This window comes from Pelodiscus sinensis, chromosome 16, assembly GCF_052426305.1.
Source record: "Pelodiscus sinensis isolate ZL-2025 chromosome 16, ASM5242630v1, whole genome shotgun sequence".
NCBI classification, from domain to species: domain Eukaryota; kingdom Metazoa; phylum Chordata; order Testudines; family Trionychidae; genus Pelodiscus; species Pelodiscus sinensis.
This window is the reverse complement of record NC_143067.1, coordinates 21,957,982-21,975,976: the sequence shown is the minus strand read 5'-3', so window position 1 is coordinate 21,975,976 and position 17,995 is coordinate 21,957,982. Positions and strand designations below refer to the sequence as shown.

The 17,995-nt window shown below is 44.9% G+C and overlaps 1 protein-coding gene across 2 annotated transcripts in view; it reads right to left on the bottom strand.

The window, feature by feature from the left end:
- The window catches only part of STK32A (serine/threonine kinase 32A), a 101,620-nt gene extending 85,379 nt beyond the window's left edge, over positions 1 to 16,241 (bottom strand). Inside the window, exons 1-3 of one of the 2 annotated variants that reach the window (XM_075900288.2) lie at positions 15,559 to 16,241; positions 15,295 to 15,378; positions 4,167 to 4,334 (exon numbers count right to left, since the gene is read on the bottom strand). In XM_075900288.2, the coding sequence (XP_075756403.2) occupies positions 4,167 to 4,221 (55 nt within the window). In that variant the 5' untranslated portion in view covers positions 4,222 to 4,334; positions 15,295 to 15,378; positions 15,559 to 16,241. The remainder of the gene's footprint in view (positions 1 to 4,166; positions 4,335 to 15,294; positions 15,379 to 15,558) is intronic. The other variant, XM_075900287.2, reaches the window with a different exon arrangement.
- Between the last annotated feature and the right edge of the window lie 1,754 nt (positions 16,242 to 17,995).

The following is a 17,995-nucleotide window of genomic DNA, read 5'->3' as shown; positions in this document are numbered from 1 at the left end:
AAATTATTTTAAAAATGTCCATGCCGCGGTCTTTATTAGAGTCCATACCCAGAGGAGGAATTTTAAGTTACTTTGAGAGAGGTACTCGGACATGATGGCGGGCTAGTAGACAGGAAGGACACATGGACTCTATTTCTGAATCTGCCTTTGGCTCACTGTGGACATGAAGTCTATGGAATCTTTGTCATGAACTCCAATGGGCACAGGCTCGGGTATTACGTAAACTTGGACAAATCATTTATCTCCTTTGTGCTTCATTTTTACTGGCTTTTTAATGGAAATAATATCACTTGTAAAGTGCTTTGAGAGCTTTGGAAAAATAGTTATGTCTGTGTATATGCTGCTACTGCTGCAGAGGTTATAGTGTGATCAGAATCTGGTTGTAAACCGTATAAAGTTATTTTTATTATGCTCTTCAACTTACACCATAGCATTAGTACTTTTGATTTGCCATTGCAGTGTGGATTAAAGGTATGCAAAGCTTCCCTGTTCAGCAAAGCATTTACTCACAAGCTTAACTTTAAGCAGGTGCTTCCATCCCATTGAGTTCAATGGGATTTAAACACATACTTTAAATGCTGTCCTGAACAGGGGTAGATTTTAGCAAACTTTTTAAGTGTTTTCCTGAACTGGGGTCTATGTCTTGACAATCCTTTCCTAAGCAGGGAAATCCTTGGCTTTCTGCCACATCTCCCACCCTTCACATTGTTTATGAATACAGGCAGTCCCCGGGTTACATGGATCCAACTTACATCGGATCCCTACTTACAAACGGGGTGAGGCAACCCTGCACTAGCTGCTTCCCCCAAGCAAACCAGGGAGACGCGAAGCTAGCGCCCCCCTCCTCCCCCAGCAGACCAGGGAGACGCGGAGCGGCTTTTCTCAGCAGACACCTCAGCTTGAGAATAAAGGACTGAGGGAAGTGAGGTGTGGGAGAATAAAACTGAGCTCTGGAGAAATGTTTGGCTAGAGTTTCCCCTACAATATGTACCAGTTCCGACTTACATACAAATTCAACTTAAGAACAAACCTACAGTCCCTATCTTGTACGTAACCCGGGGACTGCCTGTAGTTCTAGTGGATTTAACCTTTCAAGATTGGATACGCGACTGGATATGCTTTTCTCTTGTCTACAGATGAAAAGAAAGTCATGACTAATGCATATATAAAAAACAACAACAAATGGTCTGGTAGCACTTTATAGACTAACAAAACACGTAGATGGTATCATGAGCTTTCGTGGGCACAGCCCACTTCTTCAGTCATCTGAAGATGACTACCGGACCATGTGTGTTTTTTTCTGTAACAGATTAACTCGGCTACCCCCTGAAGCATATATCAAACTCATTCAGCTTTTTGATCCCCGCATAGCATGTGGCAACAGTGCTTCAGGTTTGGAAAAATCCAGCTCCATTTGCCATATAATGGGTCTACACATCTAGGCTGAATCTCCTGTCGCCTTTCGTTCATTACAACCAGACACATCCCTGACAAACATTGAAGCTCCTCTCACAGGAAAACACCTGTCCTGAAAGATTAATGGCAGCTAGGACAGTCCCTTTGCAGATACTATTGTGTCTCTTACCAATGTATTTATGAACTGAAAATTAAAGGGTCCATCAGCAAAGCCACATGACTCTGATGTTATGTAAATGGGTCTAATCCATGGGAACTGAAAGAGAGAGACCCAGCTAATGTGATGAGAAGACTCTGCCACCAATAACATCCCACCATACCACACCACTCTGAGGAAGGCAAGGGGAAAAGTGAAAATCAGCCCCCTATACCGCTGAATCAGCACTGGCAGTTATTTATGACAGAGGCCAGTACGGAGTGTTCAAATGCACAGCAATAAGATGTGCACCCTCTAGGAGAGTCTCACAATGGAGTTTGTTTTCCAGCATATGTTCCAATTACTTTAATGCAAAATAACTATTAGTAGTCTAATATCATAACTATTAGTAGTCTAACATGTTAGCACAAGCAGAGGTCACTCTTGTCTCGTATACTTACTCGGCATTTTCTTATGAGACCAGAAATCGAACGAGTCATGCAAGTCATGCATCAGATTTCATAACATTTGGAGAACACCCCAAATCCATTCCCTGAGTGAAATCCTGCCTAGGATCAGAAATCCTGCCTTAGGATGGAATGGCAGCAGCCATGAATTGGGGCTGCAGAGTCAGAAAATGAGGTCTCAGAACAGTGGAGGGGAATACACTGCTGTGTGTAATTGCTCTTGCTTTCAAAGGGAAAAGGGCATGTCATTGCCTGGGTGCACTGTGCATTGCAAATAGGAGATGACCAAGCCCCTAGCAGCTGTGTAGCCTTGGGTCCAGGACATCTTAGTTGGGAGTTCCTGTGGTTCCTGTCCTAGTGCTCTTCTGAGTGCCAGGCAGGAATAAGGCCCTACAGTTATGCAGCAAAACAGGCGAGCATTTCCCTGCTTCCTGCTTTCACACTGTGGCAGGGGGAAACAGGTGGAAAGAGAAAATGGCTGCTTGTCTATCATGTGATTTAGCAGGGTGGGGTGAAGAGACACACCAAGGCCCTGAAGTAGACAAGGCCCAGACCTACTTTGCGTTATTTTGGTGTTCAAATAGTAGTTTGTGTCTTCTCTGTGAGGTGTTTGCTGAATGTCAGTTCCCAACCCTCATGAGTTCGAGGGGGAAAGAGAGAGAGGGGGAGAAAGAAAGAGACAGATACAGGCAGTCCCCAGGTTACATGGATCCGATTTACATCGGATCCCTACTTACAAACGTGGTGAGGCAACCCCGCACTAGCTGCTTCCCCCCCGCAGACCAGGGAGACGAGGAGCGGCTTTTCTCAGCAGACACCTCATCTTGAGAATAAAGGACTGAGGGAAGTGAGGTGTGGGAGAATAAAACTGAGCTCTGGAGAAATGTTTGGCTAGAGTTTCTCCTACAATATGTACCAGTTCCGACTTACATACAAATTCAACTTAAGAACAAACCTACAGTCCCTATCTTGTACGTAACCCGGGGACTTCCTGTACTGCATTTGGCAGAAATGTGAGCATCACATAGGCAGAAAAGCCAGTGTTAACGTCAGTCACTCATAGAAAAGACACAAGGGCAAGAAATAGTTTCTGAACCCCAGAACGATAGGCCCAATCCCACACTTCTTCAAGGAAAAGTCCCTGGACAGGGAAAAAACACTGTCTAAACATCTTATGCTTAGGACCCTACCAAATTCACAGCCATGAAAAACACATCATGGACCATGAAATCTGGTCTCCCCTTGTGAAATCTGATCTTTTGTATACTTTTACCTATGCTATACAGATTTAATGGGGAAGACCAGCATTTCTCAAATTGGGGTCTAGATCCAAAACGGAGTTACAGGGGATCACAAGGTTATTTTAGGGTGATGGGTCACGGTATTGCCACCCTTACGTCTGTGCTGCTGCTTTCAAAGCTGGGCAGCCAGAAAGCGACCTCTGCAGGCCAAGGTCTCAACTCTGAAGACAGTGCCCTGTTAGCAGCAGCACAGGCGTAAGGGTGGCAGTACAACACCATGCCACGCTTACCGCTGCGCTTTTGCTGGAGATGACTCTTCCTCCAGAGCTGGGCTCTCAGCCATCAGCCACTACTCTCCAGCTACTCAGCTCTGAAGGCAGCACCTCCAACCCCAGCAGCAGCGCAGAAGTACCGCAACAACTTACAATAGCCTTACAACCCTCCCCACCCCAACTCCTTTGTGTGTCAATCACAATTACAGTACTGTGAAATTTCAGATTTAAATAGCTGAAATCATGAAGTTTACTGTTTTAAAATCCCATGGCCATGAAATTGAGCAAAATGGACTGTGAATTTGGTAGCCTACACTACAAAAATTACTAAAAAACACAATTGAATACACTTTTTGCAGGAATGATGCAGCAAAACGGAGCCGAGGACACTCAAGATTCCGACCCAGACCATGCAGTTGTAAGAGGCAACCAGAAAGCCACTCCACTGCCATTTATGTCCAGGGATGGAGGCACCACAAGGGCACCTATGCCACATGTGCATGGCAATGGACACTACTTGCAAGAAAGTGTGGTGCATGGAGCATTTGCCTGTCCCATGTGTGGAATACATATAGAGACGATTAGTCAAAGAAAAAGGGTTCTTTGAGACAGAATAGTAATAGAGTGTTTTTACCCTCTTCATTTTCATCAAAGACTGGTGGTTTGCTAGAAGAGGTGTTTGCACCCATGGTGAAATTTGCCACAAATTCTCTTATGCAGTTACATCACCATACTGGAACACAATGCGCTGAGGTTAGCATGGCCATCTAGCTCGCTCTCAGGAGACCTTTCCGTGTATAACCTGGGGAAAGAGAAAAGAAGCAACTCACCATCACTGTCTCTCACCACACGTTTTCAAAGCCATTAATATATGGGGTCACTACCAAGTGAGAACAGGCAGTCCCCGGGTTACGTACAAGATAGGGACTGTAGGTTTGTTCTTAAGTTGAATCTGTATGTAAGTCGGAACTGGCATACAGATTCAGCCGCTGCTGAAACTGATCAGTTTCAACAGCGGCTGAATCTGGACACCAGTTCCCACTTACATACAGATTCAACTTAAGAACCCCAGGTGTCCCCAAGTCAGCTGCTGCTGAAACTGATCAGCAGCTGATTCCAAGAAGCCCGGGGCAGAGGAACTCTGCCTCAGGCTTCCTGTAGACAGCCGCTGGTCAGTTTCAGCAGCGGCTGACTTGGGGACGCCTGGGGCAGAGCAGCTCGGGTGCTGCTGGGTTGGTTCAGTAGCGCGGCCGCTCCTCGGCGCTACTGGACCAACCCAGCAGCACCCCAGCTGCTCTGCCCCAGGCGATCAGCAGCGGCTGAATCAGGACTCCTGGGGCAGAGCAGCTGGGGTGCTGCCGGGTGGTCCAGTAGCGCCAAGGAGCGGTGCTGCGGGACCAACCGGCAGCGCCCCACCTGCTCTACCACAGGCCCCGGGTTTTGCTCCACGTCTCCCTGGTCTGCTGGGGGGGGCACTAGCTACGTCCCCCCCCCCCCCCAGCAGACCAGGAAGACGCGGAGCAAAGTGGCGGAGGACCCGGGCCGGACCGCGGCGCTTCCAGATCAGCGCTGCGGGTCCGGCCCGGGTCCTCCGCCACTTTGCTCCCAGTCTCCCTGGTCTGCTGGCTCCCCCAGCTTACCAGGGAGATGGGGAGCAGCTTTTCTCGCCCCGGAGGAGGCGGGCGGCGGGACCAGGCGTCCTGCCGCTCCAGTCCTCCGGGGCGAGAAAATCCCCGTTCGTAACTGCGGATCCAACATAAGTCGGATCCGCGTAACTCAGGGACTGCCTGTATCAGAAAGGAAAACCTGATTATTATTCTTAATCAGCAGCACCTCACAACTGAAATCAGGACCCCATTTTGCTAGGCACTGTAGACATCAAGGAGCCAACTCTGCATCACTTATACAGCTGCATCCTCACTCCCACGAAAAGTTAAATTTACTTTAATTGGTCTCCCCACAAGGGCAGATGCTCATCATGCTGAGTAAAGTTTGTACAACTGGGCCCCAAGCCAAAATGAATATTGCCTATAAAGCTTAATAAGCATGTTACATAGGCTCTGCACTATACCTCCATATACCTCAAATTTCCACTGGTCACGATAGGATTTGACAATGCACTGGGAATGTAGAATCAGGCCCACAGTCTCTTTACTATGTTATTAGTCCAAGTTTGCTGTCTGTCTGTGTTATTATGCCAGGGAGGTAAATTATAACAGTAAAACATATAACATATAAAAACTGTAGTGTTTACTGAAAATGTAACATAATTGAATGTTTGAAAGAGAATGCAATAAAGAACTGTATAGAGGCTAGAAAGATTGGGTGGGTCTGGGTGAACACTAAAAACAATTCCATTAATCATCGTTTTGCATTTTTAGGGCTGCAGGTAAGGTAAGTAGTGAATCAGAATCTGACCCTCAATGATTTTGCTCCAGCCATGCCTCAGGTATTTGCTTCCCACATACTTTCATGCAATCAAATTTAACTGGCTGAAAGTTCATGGGAACTGACTTTCCAAGTCATGCATTTTAAGTTACCAGAAGTGAGAAGGACTGATACTCTCAGTTCAGCCACAGAAAGAGAAATCATACCCAACTGACCAATACAGATTAGATAGTAAATATGCACAGACATCTGCAAGGATGAAAGTGATTAACATTTCTTATAGGAACTGTCATATTGCAACCCTAGACACGCAAGCCAGGGGCTTAGGGTAGGGGAGTCAGGGCAGGGGGCTGGAGGTGTGAGGGGCTCAGGGCAGGGGTCTGGAATGTGCGGTGGTGCACGAGTCAGGGCAGAGGGTTGGGGTAGGTGTGGGTGGGTTTAGTGTGTTGCGGAGACTGGGCAGTCCTAGTTGGTGACCTTGCCCCACGCTGCTCCTGTTCCCAGACAAATGGAAAGAGGACTAGGGGACCCGGGGGTGGGTGTACAGCAGAGACCCAGTTCCAGCCAACCATTTTGTTACTGGCACATCACACCGGGATGTACCAGCTTATTTTCTCCTTTGGCTGCCTGTGATCAAGCCAGAGAGTTAAAAGAAACTTCTAAAAATAATCAGATACCTTAATGAATAAATTAGAGGAAATTGCAAATTAGCCCCTGGCAAATGATATACTCAGTTTATGAATTACATGAGGTTACAGATTTTCTTTGCCTTTAATAAATCCACTGTAAAATTTGATTTTCAATTACAGTGTGCATGGTCATCCTTTACTAACTAATTATGAATGTCAAATAAATTTACTGTGGCCATGGTTATCCATCACTGACTATTTACAAATATAAAACAAAAATCCTTCAATTTCCTTCATAGAAATATTTTAACTTACATGTATTTATCTTTTAGCTCCAATTTCATCATGTCTGATAACTAAGGGTTGTAGCCCAGTGGGCCATCTTATCTCTATTATATTTGCTGTTTTGCGCAACAATTCAACATTATTATATTCAGCAGTAATACAAGGAACATACAGGTTTCCATTCTGTAAGACATTGGTTTCAGCAGTTAGTAGGAGGCTTAAAGCCTACAAATTATAGCAGAGATTAAAATTAAGAAAATTTAAGATTTGGGAAACTAGAAATAGAGTACAGTATAGAGAGGAATTGTTTCCATAATGATATCTGCCAACCATAGAAACATGAACTAAGAGTAGCTTCTGGAAGGTTTTGGATAGAACATTCAATGGTAAAAGTCTCATGGCAACAAACTGACATATATGATAATGGGGTGGATTCATAAATACACTAACCATAGAAGGAGGACACTAACATTGGTAAGGGAAGGTTGCATCTGTACACATTGGGGTTACCAACTATATGTTCATTTTAATAATAATTTGATTGAGCCTGATCTTGGGACAAGAATCTATGAGCCCTCAAAGTGATAACTGGAAATTCTTATTCATAATCTTAGATCAGGCTTGTGTGAGTGTATGTGTGTGAGAGAGAGTTATTGGAGATGCTATGTTAGTAAGTAGTACTTTAGATCTTCATAGATCCCCATAGACTGACTTCAACATTCTTTGCAAACTATTCATCACAAATTTCCCTATGAGGCATTGCTGGTAAAACTTGTACAGTTGCAGAAACTGTTGCACTGAACATTTGGGTAATTAGCCCAATGTCACAGCAAACTAGATGCAGGGCCAGGAATAGAAGCCAGGAGTCCTGAGTCTCAGATCCTCTGCTGTAATCATTAGGAACTCAATTCATTATTCTTTTGGTAGCCAGAACTCCCACTTCAGAAAGAAGAACTCCAGGTGTGACAGAATGGGCTGCAGATGACTGGACACTCGTCCTATATGTATTTATACAGATACCATTAAGATAGGCTTATTTTTACATCAGTACCTTGAGCTAACACACACACACACACACACACACACACACACACACACACACACACACACACACACACCTTATTCCCTGTGATAAAGTAGATACTATACAGAGTTTAAAATAAGAAACTAACAATGCACATGTCCTCCATGGGTGGGGAGGTTTGTACAATATAAGGAAGGCTTTACAGGAAATTCAAATGTTTCTGTGACCAGCTAAGGTTAGCATGGAAGCTAATTTAAAAAAACCAAAACACCAGGAACTACCCTCCATAAGCAGAACTAACAGGCTGATTCAGCAGGCAGAATGATTTAATTAAAAGTGGCAAGACTCTGTATTAAAACAAAAAAGGAAGGCTCATTAAGCACAAGCCACAGTGGTCGAAGGAAAGAGGATTGTGGGGATGAGCCTGAAGTCCTTACTCAGTCAAAACTGTCAGGGTAAATCAATGGGACTTGTGTCTGAGTAAGAACTGCTGGATCAGATTGTTAAACGATTAACACTTGATTCATGTGGTTGTCTTCAGATGGATGAAAATCACAATGAAGTCAGAAAGGAAGATGTGTAAGGAGAAGCCATAAGTGAAAGACAAGTGGGGACAGAATAAAACAGGCAGGGCAGCGAAACAGATTGATTGCAATAGCTGCTTGTAGTGGGGAGAAGGGGTTAATGCAGGCTGGAGGGAGCCTGCACAGCACCCCAGACAATCGGGGAGAGGCTTGAAGGCAGCCTGGTTATAAGGAGCTGCTTAGTAGAGCAGTAGGCAGTTGGGTCCTGACCAGAGAGGATGCAAGACTGGTTCCTACAAGGAAGCACCTTCAGGAGAGCAGTGCTGGGTAGGCTCAGGAGAGCTACAGGGATCAGGCTGAACCCCCCTCTGCCAGGCTGCAGGCCTTGACACAAGGGCCAAGGCGATGCAGGGAGTCAAAGAGGAAGTGGCCCAAGGAGCAGGAGGTTGTAGAAGGAGTGAAGGAGAGTAGGACAAGGCTGCTGCCAGAGGGCTCTTGGGCCAAGACCCAGAGTAGTGGATGGTCCTGGGTCCTCCCCTTCCTCTGTGCACCAGAAGGGGTCACCCTGCTGAGGACTGAGCTAATTCCCAGAGTGATCTGCAGGAGGCACCATGACAGTGAGTCTCAGTTCCATTATACCACTTAAAATAAAAAAGATTTAGTGGCCAAAAATGTCTGTCGTATAATGAGACATACATGAGGCCAGGGACCGTGGCAGAACACATTTTACTGAACACTTCGGCTGCGTCTAGACTGGCATGATTTTGCGCAAATACTTTTAACAGAAAAGTTTTTCCATTAAAAGTATTTGCGCAAGAGAGCGTCTATACTGGCATGTGCCTTTGAGCAAAAGATTTCCTTTTGCTCAAAAGCATCCGTGCCAGTGTAGACACTCTCTTGTGCAAGAAAGCTCCAATGGCCATTTTAGCCATTGGGCTTTCTTGCGCAAGAAATTAACGTTGCTGTCTACAATGGCCTTCTTGCGCAAGAATACTTGCACAAGAGGGCTTATCCCTGAGCGGGAGCGTCAGAGTATTTGTGCAAGAACCACTGATTTTGTATATTACAAAGTCAGTGTTCTTGTGCAAATACTCACGGCCAGTATAAACAGGTGGCAAGATTTTGCGCAAAAGCAGGTGCTTTTGCACAAAATCATGCCAGTCTAGATGCAGCCTTCTAGGCAGCATTACTGAGCAGACTCAATTTGCAGAGAAGAGAGTCCTGGTCATATAAAACCTGGAAAGGAGACTATAGAACAGCGTAAGATGAATGCTAAAACAAACAGGGAAGGAGAAATACAGAAGAGGTTGCTTTCTAAAAATGGCTTCACAAGAAGAGGTTGATTGCATGATTGTTTTATTTATCTTCATACAATAAAGGTATTTGAAAGGTAAACAGAAGAGCAACCTGCTCCTATTTCACTGACCAATGTGATTTGTCTCCTCTGACTAAGCTTTTGCATCCCTCTTAGTTGTGAGTTATTTCTTACACACTAGCACAGTAGCTCACCATTCCATCCTATTTCCTGCCCACTTCCCATTTTTCCTGGAACGTCACACTCCAGCTTCTTCTCACCAGCTAACTTTTGTTTTTGTTTCTACAGTTTTGAGATGCGGTAGCACAGACTCACAGTCAGGCTCAGACCCTGAGTCAGGAAAAGCTAACGCTACCCTTTGATTTGGGATTTCTAACATTCTGAATAAACTTAAACAACAAAAGGTCTGGTAGCACATTCCTACTTGCAAGTAGGAATAAGAGATCCTCCGGAATAGGGCTTTATTCCGGAGGATCGCGCCAGTCTGGACGCTCTTTTCCGGCTTTTCCCCAAGCCAGAAAAAAGCAGCTGCCATGTTTATTTAAATCCCGCGGGGGATATTTAAATCCCCCGCGCATTTCCCTATTCTGACTTCTCTCATTTCCATAGCTATTACGGGTTATGTGGCCAGTGTAGACACAGCCATGGTGAACAGTGCTTTACTCCATGAGTCATCTCACTGGCTTCAGCAGAATCACTTGCTGAGAAAGGTACTGTGATGGACCCCCCATGCTTTGTGCAATTGGCTTATGAATATGAATATGCATTACTCAAAAATGCTTTGGATAAAATACCTCATGTAACCTATCAATTTTAATGTTACAGTCTGCTGGATCTGGATCTTATTTTGGTGCCTGTATTATTCTTGAATGTAAAGTTAGAAATACGAAGTATGGGCTTGGTTCACAGTTTTAAACATGCAAATGAGAGCCATCAATGGTGTGCAGGAAGCCTTAACAACTGGATGCTCAATTTAACGACTTGTATACAGCCTTGTTTGCCCTTTAGAACTAATCAGTGGTTGGTCCTAGGGAGACATGTGACTATACCATTTTGTACTGGAATACCAGTTTGACCAGGTAATTTTCCACAAAAGATTCCTGCCCAAGAAAAGTCTATTTAAGCAATGGGAAGCTATCAGTCCTTTTGATTTTGTAATGATGCACCCAAAAGAAGAGCTGGGGCCCCAAGTCATAGAAAAATATCATCTTTGACTTGAAGGCTTGCCTGAAATAAGAACAGCTTTTAGAGCAAGTTTGCAATACGTTTTAGTGCATTAGAACTAGCTATACATTTAATTTTAATTCTGTAACTTACTTTGATCTGTCTGTTTTTACTAGCAGCCACTTAAATCCTACTATTTGTACTTAGTAAACAAAAGTATTTTATTATCAAGCACAGTGTAAATAAACGTTACCTGGGAGGGGGACAGTCTGTGTGCACATCCTCCTTTCATTGATAAAGGGGGCTTACTTGAATGAGCTTTCATTGTGTAGAACTCTTACACAAAGAACTACAGATTTATTCGGGGTTTTGATCCCATTTGGGGGTTGGTTTCCTAGGTGCTGTGAACCAGAACTGCATTGCTCTACCCAGCTCAATGCCTTGTCTGGTGGAGACCAGAGAATCTGTCCCAGCAGGACAGGGTCGTGGGGAGCCTCAGAGAGCTTAAATCCTACTGTTTGTACTTAATAAAATTACTTTCATTTACTGTCAAGCCGAGGGTAAATAATTGTTACCTGGGGGAGCAATCAGTGTGTACACTCCCCCTTTCATAGTTAAAGGGGACTTACCTGAATGGTTTATCTGGGGTTCAGATCCCATTTGGGGAATGGGCTTCCTGGAAGCTGTGTCCAAAACTGTGTTTTCCTCAGACCTGAAGAGGTTCATTGTCTGTATTGCTCTTCAGAGGGGAGGAGGTGGAGGCAGTGATTTCAGCTCTTGGCTGGGGAAGACTGGGAGACCTGGCCCAGCAGGGCAGCGTGGTGAGAAGCCCCAGAGAACAACAAGGCGAGTGTCAGTGGCATAATCGGCACACCGGGGAACAGCCACAAGGGGTCTTCTGAGACCACATCCCGTCACAGGTAACATTTAATATAAATAAAGGGACCAAATTCTTGCTCTAAATGGTACTTTTTCTAAAATACATTTTATTTCCCTTTCTGGAGTAAAATTATTATAGCCCAGGAACACAGAAACGGCCATACTGAGTCAGACCAAAGGTCCATCTAGCCCAGTATCCTGCCTCCCGATAGTGGCCAATGCCAGATGCCCCACAGGGAATGAATGGAGTAGTGAATCATCAACCAATCCATCCCATCACTTATTCTCAGCTGCTGGCAAACAGAGGCTTAGAAACATCATCCCTCCCTGTCCTGGCTAATAGCCACTGATAGACCTATACCCCATGAACTTATCTAGTTCTTTTTTGAACCCTGTTACAGCCTTGGCCTTCAAAACATCCTCTGCCAGGGAGACCCAGAGGTTGACTGTGCATTGTGTGAAAAATACTTCCTTCTGCTTGTCTTAAACCATACATTCATCACTGATCCCGCAATACTACTAACTAATAACCATCATCAATATAATTAAATAGAGGCTGATCTTGCAATGTGCTGAGTACCAGTAAGAATCATTCAGCATCTTTACTTCCCTTCACTCCATACCTCAAGGGGATGCCCATAGCACGCAGAATCAGTTCCACAATGCATCCCATCTCCAAAGCACTTTATAAATTCAAGCTAATTGCAATTCATCTGAACTGCTGCAGTTGAGATCTCATTCAGAGTGCAAAGCAAAGAGTGAGTAAGTTCACTTTTTTACAAAAAAAACCCCAAAACCCTAAAAATGATGTGAACTATTAAAACCCTTGAATCCCAAGTTCTCATTTCACAGGGCTGAAAACATCTCCAAACATGAAACAAAGGAGAGCAACAAAGACCCGTGATTTCTGCTGCTACCTTTAAATTGAACAGGCTGAAGAATCAGTCCAGATCATGGGTGGGCAATAATTTTTGACAGAGCGCCACTCCAAGATTCTGGAAAGTGATCGAGGGCGGCACTTTTCCATTATATTAATGGAGGAGGTGTGTGGTCTGGGATAGAGGTTGGGTGCAGAAGGGAGATTGGGGTAAGGGACTGGGGTGCAGGCGAGAGAGTGGGGTCTGGCAGGAAGCTTAGGTGAAAGAGGCACTTGTGACCCAGGGCAGGGGAATGGGATGCAGAGTTTTGGAATGTGACGTAGAACGGGAGGGGGTTATGACCTAGGGGAGGGGACTAGGTTACAGGGGTTTGGTTTGTGACCTAGGGGAGGGAACTGGGTTACTGGGGTTTGGTTTGTGACTAAGGGGAGGGGACTGGGGTTCAGGATTTTGGGTAGGAGGGGACTGTGATCTGGGGCAGGGGATTGGGGTGCCAGATCTGGGAGGGGATATGGGTGCAAGTAGAATTGCCAGATGGTTTAACCAAAAATACCGAACACCCTCCCCCCCTCAAAAAAAACCCACTAGGGAAAAAAATTCTGTTGAGAAAAAAAAAAAGAGGGGGGAGACCAAAGTTGTTGAGCAAAAAAATAAATAAAAAATAAAATAAAAAAAGTGTTGCCCCTTTAAGAAATGCTTTTGAGGCTTTTTGGCCCTAACAGGCAACCGTTCACCATCTTGTCTCCCTGTACTGGGCTGGACAGCTCCCGTGCAAAACCTGGTAAGCACCCGGGATTTTCACCTCCTGGCTGGGAAAAAAAATCAGAAAATATTGGACATTTTAGGTGTCCAGTATTTTCTGAATTTTTTAGCAGACAAGAGGTGAAAATACCGGACTGTCTGGGTCAGTACTGGACACCTGGCAAACCTAGGTGCAGGAGCATGGCAGAGGGTTTGGGTATGTTGAGTAGGGGGGCAGAGGACTGGGGAAAGAGAGGAGCTGGGGTGACAAAGACAGGCTCTGGCCAGCAGACTTACCAGCAAGCAGCCCAACCAGCCTGCCTGCCTGCCGAGCCAAATGTTTGCAGAGTTTAAAAAGTTTCTCAGCCAGCCTACCTATGCCTTAACAGGCTGCACAGCCACATGCTTGTGTGAATAACTGAGCAGGAGTGGAGAGGGGTATGGTGCTTCATGTGCTGCCTATTAATCAAACAGGCAGCTCCCATTGACCAGTAGCTGACCAACGGGATTATGGGGGGGTGGGAGTTACACCTGAAGCCTTTGGGTTTACAGTTTTTAAAAGAGAAATGGCCCCGCAGCTGGTTTTATGACTGTCATGCGGGGCAAGCAGGGGAGCCTGCCTGAGGCTCCCTGCTGCATCCACGGGCTGGATCTAGTGGCTTGACAGGCTGGATTCAGCCCACAGGCTGTATTTTGCCCAGGCTTGGTCCAGACTGTTAACATAATCCCAAGAGCAATTCTTTTCCAGCTACAGAGTTTACTCTTCTGAGCAAACAAGAAGACTTCTGAAAGATGCTTTTCTCTTGCTACAATAAAAGGCTGCAATGAGGATAGGTACTTAATATCTATCAATGAACTAAAAAACAAACCTATACTACAGTATGTTGTGATGATGGCCACAAAATAGAATTCTGTAATGGTGACTTCACAATATAGTAAAACCATCAGTAGCACCAATTAACGGTTGAGCCCTTCTTGTATTGGAGTTCACAGCTTTTTCATTTACATCTTGGCAGTACTTTGATACACAAGCTGTCTAGAAGGGCACAGGTTTTGATTTCAGTTCAGCTGGCTTCTGAGAGGATGACTGGGGTAAAATGGGAGAGTTGGGTGTCATTTTTCTAAAATAAAGTCATCCTGTGAGCAATAATCTTTCTGCACTTTTGCTGCTTCCCTTTTAACTTCACTAGGCATTGCTTAACTGTGAAAATCAGCCACTGGTCTTCCCCTCGAGCTGAAGCTATGTTAACGCTTTATGTTAGCTTTAACCTTCATGATGGAATCATTCCCCATTCTGTTAACAGAATGGCAAAAGCGCTATAGTAGTACTGGCCAACAGCATGTTTATAAGGATGGGAAGCCCTCACTTGGATGGGGGAGGGTTTGACATGCAGGCACCTGCAGACTCAGTGTAGTGTCCCCTTTGTCTTCTTCAAGATCAGCTATTTTATCCGCAGCCATTAAAAGAAAAAAGCACGAACAGCTATTTAACAATTGTCTCAAGGAGTTTAATCTCTCAGGGCAAGTAGCACATTCTCTACAACAGAGCAGAAACTCCGTAAGATTAAGACCAGGTTGGGAGATGTATATGAATAATAAGAATAGCCCGTTTCACTTGCTAGAACAGTCATTCATAAAAGGTTATAAACACACATCCACCAGAACACAAGCTAAAAACTCTGTATGGGGGGGGGGGAGCAGAGAATGGATATAAGAAAACTTCTTCAGCAGTACATTATCTTCTAATTACGGTTTGGGTGTTTGTTTTTTTTACAGATTTCTCTGAAGCATCTTGTACTGGATGCCACCTCAATATGGTTAGAGGTCTACATGGACCCTTGACAACCCTGTGTTCCAGCCCCAAAGAAACCCTTCAGTATCCTGAGCCCTCCCCTGCAAACACTTAGAAGAAAGTTCAAGAGAGAGTAAACTTACTCTGAATCATCTTTGCTTCTGATCCTTTAGCACTGTTCCTTTAGCTTTCTTCCTTTTCAGTTTCCACACTTTGAGATATCTGCTCTGTTGGAGAAAGTGACTAAGTTATTGCCTGCAAAATGTAAACATTCAGAGCACTAGTCAAGTAGTACAGTGTTGTACCTCAGGCAGAGGACTCAACATCATGCTAAAAGCAAGTCAGTATGGGGATGATACAGTTAATGGTGGGAGATCAAAGGGAATCAAACAAAAGAAACCACCTACCTTGTGCTGAGAGGAGAAAGCAGCAAAGAAACTGGAATTAATAGCCAGGAGTAGGGCAGCAACAACCTGAAGCTGCAGCTCAGGAAAAATAGCAGCTGTGGGCACTGCACTACTATGCAGTTTGGATGGATGGGGGAAGGGAGGGAGACAAGTTTATTTTCTGGGGAGTCTTGGTTTGAGGCAAGTGGACTTGGGATCAGAGAGGAAGAGCCAAGCCCATTGCAGGGAAGTTTCCCTTTGCAGATTGCAGGAGGAGCCTGCAGCCGTCACAAGAGGTGAAATACACCAGAGAGCAGGAGAGAAAGACATGCAAGTGCATGCCCACACTGAGACAAGGGGGGAGAGTGGAACAAATGGGGAGTGTTATTAGTGAGGTAAGGCAAAGTGATAGCTCTGGGACGTGGCAAACCTCTGCAAGTGTAGTTCATGCTGATCAGATTGGCACGGGCTCTCCAACTGCAGAAGCTTTGAATGGCACGTTGTGTCGCTTAAACACTTAACAGCTCAGCACTTTTCAGAGATCCCGTAATAAGACATTTCACATGTCAAGGGCAAAGACATTCTTTTCCAATCGCTCTGCTACTTCTAGGCAGGGTTCTCCCACCTCCTACTGGAGACTGAGAAGGGGCTTGCTCTGTTTGGAACAGGGTTTTAGAACATTGGTTTTTTAGGAATGTAAGTGAGGTTAGACATTCTGCTACTGATTTAAAATTACATAGTGGAGGGAAGGTCAGGGTCACTGACCTAGACTGAATTTTCATGCCCCATATGCTCTCTCTCATTGCAAAACAACCAATTGCTCCCTCCTTCCTCTCTGCAGAAAGGGCTTGATCCTGCAAGGTGCTGAGCACCATTGCTTCAATCCAGCAAATCTCTTAAATACACTTAAATATAAGCAAAGTGGGCAATCCTCACTGACTTCACTAGGATGATTTATAAATTTAGAAGTAAGCAGATGCTTTACTGACTCAAGGTCAAAGTGTTCAGCATCTTGTAGGATCAACCACTATTTATTGCAGCGTTCTTCTGCACAAGCTTATGCAAATGAAGCACGGGTTAGAATGTCACCACATTTCACTTGCATAATTAATTAGTATCCGTATTTGCACAAAAGGCTTTTGCACAAAAAGGAGCTGTGTAGATGGCTCCTTTTTGCAGAAAAACCCGTCTTGCGCAAGAGCCGTTCTTCCTGAAAAAAAGAGGAGGAACGGGTCTTGAGCAAGAGAGGGTTTTTGCACAAAAAGGAGCCATCTACACAGCTCCTTTTTGAGCAAAAGCCTCTTTGGCAAAAACAGCTGCTAATTAATTATGCAAATGAAGCACAGCAATATTCTACTCCACACTTAATTTGCATAAGCTTTTGCGGAAGAAAGCTACGGTATAGACGTAGCCTGTCTAGCTAAATCCTCATTTTAATGATTCCTGTCAAGAAGCAAACATCATGGTGTTTCCAACACTCACGCATGCAAATAATAAATTGTGCTAATAATATAATGCTTCCATCTCACAGAAGAAGTGCTTGGTTGCCTTCTTATTCATGTGTCTTTGGAATGAGCCAAGAATGCCTGTGTCCACTATGGCTGTTGTAATCTCTCCTAGGCACTTATATATAGCCCTCATCCTCCTCTTATTTGTGCACCTTGCAACCTTTTAGTGTATGTTTCCTCACTCACCCCCACGAGGTAAACCAGTGCCGTTATCCCCATCTTACAGAGGGGAGGAGAGGCACAGAGAGGTAACATTGCTTGCCCAAGGTCACACAGACATCTCTGACAGAGCAGGGAACTGAATCCAGGTTTCTGGCTAATGCTCTAACCACTGGGCTATCTTTCCTCTCAGGGGTCAGACCGCATGTACTGGTAGTTTCAAATCCAACCCAATCTAAGCAAACTCTGCCCACTTCTGAAACCAAAATGAGACCCCCACTTGTGGCACATTGTACAGGTGTTTTCACTACAGAAAGGATCCTCCCTCTCCCCCCACTTTTACACAACTGTGCAATGGGGGAAGAGAGAGTAAAAGACTGCACTTGGGAAGCCCCACCTGCCTGCTACCACTTTGTTCCCTCTCCAACCACTAGGGTCAATTCGCCATCAATAGAGCAGCAGGTGGAACTATGGCTCCACTCCACTGTTTTTTCTGCCCTCACCCAATACAGCTGTGCTGGGGTGCGGGAGTGGAAGAGAAGGGTGATATAGCTGATAAAGAGGTATCAACAGGTGCTGTCTTCACACTGCAAATAGAAAGCAGAATTCTGCATCTTGGGGGCACAAACTTCCTAGCTTCTGCACTGGGGTGATGTGGCTCTTTCCTTTTCCTTAATAAAGTCAGGACTATATGCTTATGTTCTTTGTGGCATGCTTCCATCAACAACAAAACAGTTAACGCTGAGGAAATTCAATCATTAAGTTCCAGAGTGAACATGCAATACACATGG